The sequence below is a fragment of the Artemia sp. Qi Xiang Cuo genome, chromosome 14 (assembly GCF_049724085.1).
Source record: "Artemia sp. Qi Xiang Cuo chromosome 14, ASM4972408v1, whole genome shotgun sequence".
Taxonomy (NCBI): domain Eukaryota; kingdom Metazoa; phylum Arthropoda; class Branchiopoda; order Anostraca; family Artemiidae; genus Artemia; species Artemia sp. Qi Xiang Cuo.
Genome location: NC_142807.1, coordinates 30,822,258 through 30,834,502, shown reverse-complemented (window position 1 = coordinate 30,834,502; position 12,245 = coordinate 30,822,258). Strand labels below are relative to the sequence as shown.

The window sequence follows — 12,245 nt, the reverse complement described above, 5'->3', positions numbered from 1 at the left end:
ATCTAGCTCTGTTTTTTCCTCTATTATTCAATTAATATCGTTTGTATAGTCCAATTCGCGAATCCCTTACCCCTTTTTTGCAAATGTCAATCAAACAATTCTAGACATGTTACATTCTTAATCAAACTACTCTCACGTTAAGGCAATTGTCCGAAAAAATATATCGCTTTTTGTAAGGGGAATCCACGCTCATACCGCTCGCTTTTTTGCAATGTGTAGGAGCCGGAGGGGAATCCCCGCTCGTTTGGAAAGGTACCAAGGAAAGGCAAGCAAAACGTGTTTAATCACGTGTAGAGGTCCCAATAACATTGGAAGGAACATAATCCATCCAAATCCATAAGTACATGCTCTGGAAATGTTTTTCCTATAGCTTCAAGCAAATAGCATGGTAATTCCTACACGTCTCGTAGAATAGCATGGGAATTCCTATACGTCTCGTAGAAGTATAAGGTACTACTCTACTGTTATTGAAGATTATGAATATGATATTCGAAAAAGGAGAAAAACCCAACGATTTTAGGAAAACCTTAATTTAGACACTCTTATAAAAAAGTAGTGAAAGCGATCGTGGTAATTATAAATGCATTAGTCTGTTCTCTGTAGTTATTAAATTGCATAGCAATATGATAAATTTTAGATTGAGAGATGCCGCAGACAAAGTTTTAAGAGAAGAGCAGTGCGGTTTTAGAAAAGGTAGAGGATGTATCGACCAAATTTTCACTCTTAGGATAATAATTGAGAAGTGCCTGAGTTTTCAAACACCTTTGGTCCTCAGTTCTATAGATTATGAGCAAGCGTTCAATTCTGTTGATAGAATAGCTTTAGTAAAGGTTTTATCCTTGTGTGGTATACCAGAAAAATACATTAAAGTGATTAGTGCTATGTACGAGAATAACACTGCTGCGGTTAAGGTAGGACATGAGGTTAGCAGCTGGTTTTGTATTAAATCAGAAGTTAAGCAGGGTTGTGTTCTATCCCCCTTTATATGGATTATTTTGATGGACTTTGTTTTAAGGAGCACAGGAAAGGCAATGGGAGACCACGGAATAAAATGGGGAGGAAAAAGTCTCCTGGACTTGGATTATGCTGATGATTTAAGCATCCTAGATGAAAGTTTGAGCAAAATGAATGAAGTTTTAGAGGTTTTGCGAGTTCAGTGTGCTAGAATTGGTTTGAAAATTAATGTTAGGAAGACTAAGTCACTAAGGATAGGAATAAGTGAAGATGAAAAGGTGATGTTGGGTAACGAAAAGATTGATCAGGTGGGCAGATTCACTTTCCTTGGTAGTATTATTAGTAAAGATGCTGGGAGCAGTGAAGATGTTAAAAATAGAATAGCCAAGGCTCATGGTAGTTTTCACAGTTAAAAAAAGTCTGGAAGAATAGGAAGATAAGTTTGCAAACCAAGATTAGAATATTAAAAGCTTCAGTGACGACAGTGGTCAAATATGGCTCTGAAGCATGGACGCTCCGAAAAGCGGATGAAGATTTGCTAGATTTTTTCCAGAGAAATTGCTTAAGGATTGTTCTGGGTACCCGGCTGACGGAACGTTTTTCAAACAATAGGCAGTACAAAAAATGAGGTTCAATACCGCTCTCTAGGGCTATAATGAAAGAAAGGTTGAGGCGGTTAGGGCAAGTTGTGCGGATGAAGGATGACAGATTGCCGAAAATTGTTCTTTTCGGCCAACCATCTAGGGCTAAACGAAAAGCAGGTCGTCCCCGTCTGGGGTGGGAGGACGTCATAAAGAATGATTTAAAGGAAATGGGAACTCCGTGGGCGGGTGTAAAAAGGGAGGCTTTGAATAGATTGGGGTGGAGGAGGAGCGTGCGTAGCTGTGTTTGCCTCAGGCGGCTTGGTTCTGCGGTGAGTTGTTAGTAGTAGTAGTAGTAGTATATATATATATAGATATAGATTCATATATATATATATATATATATATATATATATATATATATATATATATATATATATATATATATATATATATATATATATATATATATATATATATATATATATATATATATATATATACATGTCTAAAATCTAAAATCATCACAGTAATTGAAAACTCTTTTAGAGGCGGGGGTCAAAAGGACTTTCATATCGTGCGTAATTCCCTGGTTAGGGGGCTTTGGGAATAAGGACATTTTATTTACATCCATTCACGTGAATAATATTCTTAGTATTTTAATTTTTTTATTCAAAGCTTTTGCAAAAAAAAATGTTGATCCTCATTTTTGCATTTAGTATAAAACATGGGGGGGGGTAAGTACAAGTCCTTCTGCAAGACACTTTTTGAAAACGTTTACCAGGTGATTTTATTTTGCTGAGTGATTCTACGATATAATCCTATATACACTTAATGAAAGTAAATCATCTAAGCTATTTTACTACAAATATCATTTAAGTTCAAAGACGACTGTACCGTTTATTTTGTTAGCACAGTATCCTTAATCGCTAAAAGCACAGTAATTTCACCTAGGCTAACACTATCAGTAAGATAAAGATTATACTTCTAGCACAAAGTTATGTAACCAGAAAATGCAATTGCGAAGTTATCAGTAACCAATGAAAGTAATTATTGAATTGAAATGCACATTATGTAAAACAATTTACATGTCAATTAAAGTGTTTTACAAAAGTCAAGTCCCAAGAAAATCTTCATAAGAATAGAAAAAAGTGCATTGACAAAACCGTGATTGCATTTAGGGAGTGACTGAGTTCAAATTGGTAGGAGAGAGTGAATCGGCATAGGAATTATTTTTTATTGATGACCTTTATAAAATTAAATTTAAAAAAACATGTTTTTTCAACTGAAAGTAAGGAGCGACATTAAAACTTAAAACGAACAGAAATTATTCAGTATATGAAAGGGGCTGTCTCCTCCTCAACGACTCGCTAATTACGCTGAAGTTTTTTATTGTTAAAAAAACAGAGTTGTGAAAGAGGGTCAAACTTTAGCGTAAAGAGCGAGAATTTGAGGAGGAGACAGCCCCTTTCATATACGGAATAATTTTTTTCGTTTTAAGTTTCAATGTCGCTCCTTACTTTCAGTTAAAAAAATTTGTTTTTTTATTAAATTTTTGAAAATTTTTGAATTAATACAGGTTTTGATTTTGACTCACCGTACATGAATAATTAAAACAATATTTGCATATTAATTTTACTTTTATTTGGTTAAATGGATTTCTCGGAAGCTGTTTAATTTTATTTACGAACGTTTTTATTAGTAATGAACATACGTAACTTGCGAATTAGCTTACGTAACGAACTTCTATATTCATATATTTTTAATACGTTTATTAGGGGTTCGCACCCTAGTCAATACCTCGCTCTTTACGCTAAAGTTTGGATTTTGTTCCAATTCTTCAAAAATGACCTCTTAATCACAAAGGCCGTTAATTATAATAAATATCTCTTATTAAAGTACCAAAAAATATTTAGCGTAAAGAGCGAGGTAATGACTAGGGGGTGAACCCAATCATATGCGTAATAATTTCAATTCGTTTTAAGTTTTGATGTTGCTCCTTACTTTCAGTTGAAAAACTTATTTTCTTTCTTATTTAATTTCTGAATGTTTTTTAAAATTATGCTGGGAAATCCGGCACCTCCTTCACAGCAATGTCCCTTCCCCCATGAAAACTTCCTCCATGGAAAGATCTTCCCACAAAACCCCCAATCCACACCCACCCCACTACCAGAAAAAATCCCCCCTGAAAACGTCTGTATACCTCCCAATAACCAATACAATATGTAAACATTCGGTAAAGTTCATACTTTCAGCCCTACCCCCGGGAACTTTGGGAATTGAGTAATCCTAAAAGACAAAATTATTATATTTTGACTATACTGAACAAAATAGCTATCTCAAAATATTGATCGGGTGACTTTGGGAAAAAATTAGCGTGGGAGGGGGCCTACTTGCCCTCCCTTTTTTGTCACTTAAAAAGGGCACTAGAAATTTTAATTTCCGTTCGAATGAGCCCTTCTACGATATTCTAGGACCACTGAGTCGATACGATCACCCGTGGAAAAAAAAAAAAAAAAAAAAAAATTCCGGCAAAAAATACAAAATTCTACATTTTTGCAGATATGAATCTTCAAATCCCTACAGTAGGGTTCTCTGACACGCTGAATCTGATGGTGTGATTTTCACTAAGGTTCTATAACCTTTGGGGGGTGTTTCCCCTTTTTTTTTGAAAATCAGGCAAATTTTCTCAGGTGCTTATTTTTTGATGGGTAGGACTAAACTTGATGAAACTTATATATTTGAAATGAGCATTAAAATATGATTCTTTTAATGTATCTATTGGTATCGAAATTCAGTTTTTTAGAGTTTTGTTTACTATTCAGCCGGGTCGCTCCTGACTTACAGTTCGTTACCATGAAACTGTTTGACAAAAAGGTGCATAGTCTTGAAAAGCATTTCACATTACTGCATCATAACCCAACCCCTGGCTCAACTATTTATGACTACTAAGATTGAAGAAGGAGAGACAAAAGGCTACAATTATGGGGAGAAAAAAGAAGGAAGCTTTTTTTTCTATATAACTTCAAGGAAGGTATGTCAAACTGTTGTTCCAAGTGCGGAGAACCTGAAAATTGAAAACAAATACAGTTTTAAACCCGTATAAACCCGGCACTTTCTTTTTTTTAAGGAGAAGAACCTCAGAAAAATATTGAGGAAAGGGAAAGTTTTCTGTAATCATTATCCCTGTAGCTTTCTTAAAGACAAGTTTCATAACTACAACACTATTACTATATTGAACTCAAATATAGTACATCAAATAAAATGACTGACTTACCACCCGTAATTATTTCCAAGAATTACTTTCGCTTACCAGCTAAAGTTTCACACTATCCAAATAAGGAGTTTATAAGACAAGAAAAGCACTCACTAAATAAGAATTTAATCAAAGGTACGAGTGCACTCAGGGACAAATTTAATTAACGAAGAAAAACATTTCTCGGCGTCAGCAAGGAAGAAAAGCTTTTTTATTTTCATTCCCCACAGCTCTGGACACAACACAAATTTTTTCTTCGCTTTTCATCGGATTTTATTTTAGTATTAGTAGAACTTTTGGTACTTCCTTGTTAGCTAGTACACACTCAAGAATTAAGGTTAGGTTAATCATAATGAAATACACAAAAATATGATGAAAATATAATAGTTTAGTAACAAAATTGTAGAAACTACAATATGAAAGGGGGCGGGCCAGAGCGCATTATACATAACCTAAACAAACCTAACCAAAATACAAACTAAATATTTAAGCAAACAGTTCGTGGTAACGAACTGTAAGTAAGGAGCGACCCGGCTAAATGGTAACCGAAACTCTAGAAAACGGGATTTTGATATCAATAGATGCATCAAAAGAATCGGATTTTTATGCTGATTTTATATATATAAGTTTCATCAAGTTTAGTCATACCCATCAAAAGTTACGTGCCTGAGAAAATTTGCCGTATTTTCAAAAAAAGGGGGAAAGACCCCCTAAAAATTATGGAACCTTAATGAAAATCACACCATGATATTCAGCATATCAGAGAATCCCTGTGTTGAGTTTTCAAGCTCCTATCTACAAAAATGTGGAATTTTGCATTTTTGTTGCCAGAAGAAAGATCAAGGATGCGTGTTTAGCCTATTTGTTTTTTGTTGTTTTTTTTTTCAAGGGTGATCGTATCGACCTAGTGGTCCTAGAATATCGTGGGAGGGCTCATTAGAACGGAAATTAAAAGTTCTAGTGCCCTTTTTAAGTGAAAAAAAAATTGGAGGGTAACTAGGCCCCCTCCCACGCACATTTTTTCCCAAAGTCACCCGATCAAAATTTTGAGATAGCCATTTTGTTCAGCATGGTCGAAAATATGATAGCTATGTCTTTTAGGATGACTTAATCCCCCAAAGTCCCCAGGGAGAGGGCTGAAAGTTATGAACTTTACCCAATGTTAACATATAGTATTGGTTATTGGGAAGTATGCAGACGTTTTCAGGGGGGAAGGGACATTGCTATGAACGGGGTGCCAGATTTCCCAGCATTATTTAATAAAAAGATCAGAAATCAAATAAAAAAACAAGTTTTTCAATTGAAAGTAAGGAGCAACATCAAAACTTAAAACGAACAGAAAATATTACGTATATGATTGGGTTCGCCCTCTAGTCAACACCTCACTCGTTAAACAAAAGACTTTTTAGTACTTTCATAACAGCTATTTATTCTAATTAACGGCCTTTGTGATTAAGGGGTAATTTTTAAAGAATTGGAACAAAATTCGAACTTTAGCTTAATGAGCAAGGTATTGACTAGGGGGCGAACCCCCTAATATGCGTATTAAAAGTATATGAATATAGAAATTCGTTACGTAAGTTAATTCGTAAGTTACATATATTTATTACTAATAAAAACGTTCGTAAATAAAATTAGACAAATTTCGAGAAAGCCATTTAACCAAATAAAACAAAAATTAATATGAAAATTTTGTTGTAATTATTCATGTACGGTGAGCCAAAATCAAAACCTGCATTAATTCAAAAACGTTAAAAAGTAAAATAAAAAAAAAGTTTTTTTTTAACTGAAAGTAAGGAACGTTGTTAAAACTTAAAACGAAGAGAAATTATTCCGTATATGAAAGGGGCTGTCCCCTCTTCAACGCCAACCTCTTTACGTTAAAGTATGAATTTCTCACAACTCTATTTTTTTAAACAATAAAAAACTTTAACGTAAAGAGCGAGGCGCTAAGGAGAGGAGAGCCTCTTTCATATAAGGAATAATTTCTGTTCGTCATACGTTTTAACGTCGTTCTTTACTTTCAGTTAAAAAACTTGTTTTTTTTTATTCAATTAAAAATAGCTACAATGTAGTTTCCCTCCGAGCCGAAGCAAATTGTCTGGTATTGTCTAGGTACCACGAAAACCGGTTATTGTATCAGATTCGTGATACAAATTCTCGAGTGTAGCCTATACTAGTAACAAGGAAGTACCGAACTTTTTTTCGAAGAAGATATTTTTTTCCTTTATTTTCCAAATAATTTGCCGAATAATTGCCGAATGTTATAATTCGGCAATAATTTGGCAAATACTTTGCCGAATGTTAGTAATTCTTTTCAAGTTGCTCACCCCAACGAAACAAGCTTCTGTATAACGACATGTTAAGAGTCTAAACTTTTTAATGATGAGCCCGAAGAAATAAAATCTAGGATACAATTTTTAATTTATTATTAAATTAAATTATTATTAATTTTTAATATTAATTAATTTTAATATGAATATTAATTTTTTTTTAGCATTAGATCCTTAATTAGATTGAAGTTACTATTAAGCAAAGAGAAAAACACCAGTTAACAAACTATTTCATTCTGTTGGCACACAACTTCCTTAAGACACGACTTTGACTGTAAGTTCATATCTCTAAATGAAATTCAAAATGCAAATCTTTTGCTTTATCTTAAAAGTGTTGTGATTAAATTCCATTATGCATAGTCTTTCTCTCATGTACTATATACCACTGGTTATTGAGTCAGCTTATGTGAACCTTTTTGATTCTAGGTACGACGGTCACAAACAGATCTTTAATACTTGGAGGAGAGGCAGCTCTTTGGTCTGAGCAGGTGAGTGAAACATTCCAGTCCTTTCTTTCTTTCTTTTTTGGGGGGGGGGGGGGGTATAGCAAAACGCACAAATTATTTTCCAGAAATTTAATGTCTTCAGCTTGAATTCCTTGCTTCTTTCAGAATTTCCAGAATTTTCCCAGAATTTCCTTGCTTCTGGGGTAGTTTCATGGATGATGTAGTCTGCGTTTGGAAACATGGGTTGGACTCCATAGACCTATTTTGTAAATATTTAAATAGTTTTGATAATAATATTAAATTTACAGTCGAGCGTAAGGAAAATAACAAATTGCCTTTTCTATATATTTTAATAATTAAAAGGGATATCCACTTACTTTTCTCGATTTAAAGAAAACCTACGCAAAATGATAGGTATTTGAATTTTCCTTCGTGCCACCCTATGTCGGCGAAACGAGTGGATGCGGTTTTTCTAGTGGATAGAGCCTTCAGAATTTGTTCCAAGGAATTTCTGGATTCGTAATTGTTATATATGAGTAGAAGGGCCTTATTGACTCCGAGCGGGAGTCCATATATGGGAATAGAGTCATTACGGAGAACACGTGGTTAATGGGGTCAATGACCTCTTTTTCCAAGGTCGATTTATTTGTTGTTGTTGTTGTAAGTGCACGCTCGAGGCGAATGTCAAGGTGTCCAGAAATAGGAAACAGCATTTATTTGTTGTTGTTGTTGTAAGTGCACGCTCTCAGCGAATGTTATGATCCAGAAATAGTATTTGTTATTGTTGTTCAAGCCAAATGTTATGAGTTTCCCGGAATTTGGAACACCTGTGCTGTCGACCACAATTCACCTATCGTGAATCAATAATTCCCCTTAGAAACAACAAATTAATTCCCCTTTCTTGACAGATCAATCAACCAATGACATCATCTGTCAGACTTTAAAAATTTTCGCATAGAAACGATTCTCCAGGAATAGATCCAAGTCATTAATGTCTTTGCCTCGGAAACAACTCTTTTGGTCGAAATCCAAAGGATAGTAATAGCCAAAGGCCATGGAAACAATTCTCCAAGAAACATCTTAGCGATGAATTGTTTTAGCGCGGGAATCAGGTTTCTTATTAATTTGAAATGCATTAGCGCAGAGATGCCAAAAACGAAAGGAACACGCTGAATTACGTTTAGGGATTATTTGGGCGAAACTGTTTTAGACAGGTTATGGAACTATTTCGGCGAAACAGTTAGAGACATTTTAAAAGATGATTTTTGAAGAGATTTTAGAAGAGAATTTAATGGTGAAACTCTGTGGTCGTTATAATACACAAGTTTCATTTGAACAGTGTTGTGAGGTCCTCTAACCCAACCCCAAAGGGTTCCAATCCTCCTACCCCAACCCCGAAGGAAGCCGCCGGTCCTCAAAGGCCCCCCAAGCTCCCAAAGGGCCACCGGCGCCCCCAAAGGCCCACCCAGACCCCCAAAGGCCATCCCCGGGCCCCCCAAAGGCCCATTGAGCTCCCAAAGGACCAAAGGGGTCCCAAAGGCCCACCACCGGTCCCCCAATGGCCCCCCGGCCCCCCACTGCCCCCCGGACCCCCCAAGGCCCTCCCTGTGCCCCCAAGGCCCTCCCTGGGGCCCCAACGCCCTCCCCCCGCCCCCCAAGGTCCCCCGGACCAGAGAAGCGCCGCCGGGATGCGCCGTGGGCCAGGAAAGCGCCTCAGGATGTGCCGCAGGGATGCGCCGCGGGTCAGGAAAGCGCCGCAGGGGATGCGCCGCAGGGAGGCACCGCAGGAAAGCGCCGCAGGATGCGCCGCAGGGATGCGCCGCAAAAAAAAAGTAAACTAAAAAGTAAAAAGTTCGAAATGTTATCCCCCACACGCCCTCCTCAGACCCCCAAAGGCCCTCCCCCAATCCCCAAAGGTTCCCCTGGCTCCAAAAGGGCCAACCGGCCCCCAAGGGTCTCCCGGGCCCCCAAAGGTCCTCCCCCGGTCCCCAAAGGTCCACTGGGCTCCCAAAAGACCACCCAATCCTCAAGGGCCCCCGGGCTCCCAAAAGACCACTCAATCCTCAAGGGCCCCCGGATCCCCAAACGCCCTCCCTGGGCCCCAAAGGTCCTCCCCCGGTCCCCATACATGCACACAAAAACTTATACACACACAAAAACTTACACACAAACACTAAAACTAACACAAACACACGAAAACTTACACACACACACGAAAACTTACACACACACACGAAAACTAACACACACACGCCAAAACTTACACACACACACACAAAAACTTACACACACACACACACACAAAAACTTACACATGCACACGAAAACTTACATTCAGATAAAAACTTACATGCACACAAAAACTTACACACACACACACACAAAAAACTTACACACACACACACAATCGATAAATCACACACACTCGCTAAAACTTACACACACACAAAAAATTACACACACACACACACACACACAAAAACTTACACAGGAACACAAAAAAACACAAACACACACACACACAAAAACTAACACACACAAAAACAAACAAAAAGAAAAAACAAAAACAAGAAAAATAAAACACACCCGAAAACAAATACAAAACAACACAAATACACACACACACACACACACACACACACAAACTTACATACCAACACACAAAAAAAAACTTGAACACAAAAAAAAATACACACACACACACACACACACACACACAAACTAACACACACACAAACAAAAACTAACAACCACACACAAAAGCTTAGACACACAAAAACTTACACACACACACAAAAAAACTTAGAACCACACGCAAAAACTAACATGCACACAAAAACTTACATGCACACAAAAACTTACACACACACACACACACACACGAAAACTCACACACACACTCCAAAACTTACACACACACACAAAAACTTACACACACAAACACAAAAACAAAAAAATACAAAAAAACAAAAAAAAAACACAAACACACACACACAAAAACTTGCACACACACACACACACACACACACACACACAAAACTTACACACACACACACACAAAAACTTACACACACAAGCCAAAACTTACACACAAAAAAACTAACACACACACACACACACACAAAAACTAACACAAGCACACGAAAACTTACATGCACAAAAAAACTTACATGCACAAAAAAACTTACACACACACACACACGAAAACTCACACACACACGCCAAAACTTACACACACACACAAAAACTTACACACACACACACATACACAAAAACTTACACATGAACACAAAAAAAACTCACACACACATGCACAAAAACTTACACACACACACACACACAAAACTTAAACACACACACACGAAAAATTACACACACACACCACAAAACTTACACACACACAAACTTACACATGCACACAAAAAATTACACACACACACACGAAAACTTACGCACACACGCCAAAACTTACACACACACACACACAAAAACTAACACACACACACACACACACACAAAAACTAACACATGCACACGAAAACTTACATGCACACAAAAACTTACATGCACACAAAAACTTACACACACACACACACACACACAAAACTTACACACTCACACACACACACGAAAACTGCCACACACACGCCAAAACTTACACACACACAAAAACTTACACACACACACACACAAAAACTCACACATGAACACAAAAAAACTCACACACAAACGCACAAAAACTCACATACACACACACACACACACACAAACTTACACACACACACACTAAAACTTACACACACACGCCAAAACTAACACACACGCACACTTAGACACAAACACAAAAACACACACACAAAAAATCACAAAAAAAAAAACACAATAATAACACACACAAAAACTTACACACACACACACACAAAATAAAACAAACACACAAAAAACTTATATCCACACCCAAAATCTTAGACACGCAAAAACTTACACGCACACACACAAAACTTACACCAACACGCAAAAACTTACATGCACACAAAAACTTACATGAACACAAAAACTTACACACACACAAAAACTTACACACACGCACAAAAACTTACACACACACACAAAAACATACGCACACACACACACGCCAAAACTAACACACACACGCAAAAACTTACACACACACACAAAAACTCACACACACAAACAAAAAAACTTATACAATCACACTAAAACTTACATGCACACAAAAATTCACACACAAACACACTAAAACTTACACACACACGTCGAAACTGACACACACACAATCTAAGACACACAAAAACTTACACACACACACACACAAAAACTTACACACACACGCAAAAACTTACACACACACACACAAAAACTTACACACACAAACACTGACACACACACACACACAAAAACTTACACACACACGCAAAAAATTACACACACAAACACACAAAAACTTACACACACACACGAAAACACACACACACACACACACACGCAAAAAAACTTACGCACACACACGAAAACTTACACACACACACACACGAAAACTTACGCACACACACGAAAACTTACACACACACACGCCAAAACTTACACACACACACACAAAAAAATACACACACACAAACACACAAAACTTACACATGCACACGAAAACTTACAT

At 37.0% G+C, this 12,245-nt stretch overlaps 2 protein-coding genes across 4 annotated transcripts in view; one reads left to right on the top strand and one right to left on the bottom strand.

The window, feature by feature from the left end:
- LOC148944361 (chitooligosaccharidolytic beta-N-acetylglucosaminidase-like) overlaps window positions 1–12,245 on the top strand; it is a 178,632-nt gene that overhangs the window by 140,053 nt on the left and 26,334 nt on the right. For both annotated transcript variants that reach the window (XM_089100337.1, XM_089100338.1), the window contains exon 11: window positions 7,551–7,612. In XM_089100337.1, coding sequence (XP_088956463.1) covers window positions 7,551–7,612 — 62 coding nt within the window. The remainder of the gene's footprint in view (window positions 1–7,550; window positions 7,613–12,245) is intronic.
- The window catches only part of LOC148944362 (uncharacterized), a 50,961-nt gene that overhangs the window by 27,306 nt on the left and 11,410 nt on the right, over window positions 1–12,245 (bottom strand). The window contains exon 1 of one of the 2 annotated variants that reach the window (XM_089100340.1): window positions 2,433–2,495. The exons of the other annotated variant lie outside the window; for it this stretch is intronic. The gene's annotated coding sequence lies outside the window, so the exon portion shown is untranslated. Of the gene's footprint in view, window positions 1–2,432; window positions 2,496–12,245 lie in introns of those variants that run through there. 2 annotated transcript variants of the gene reach the window in all.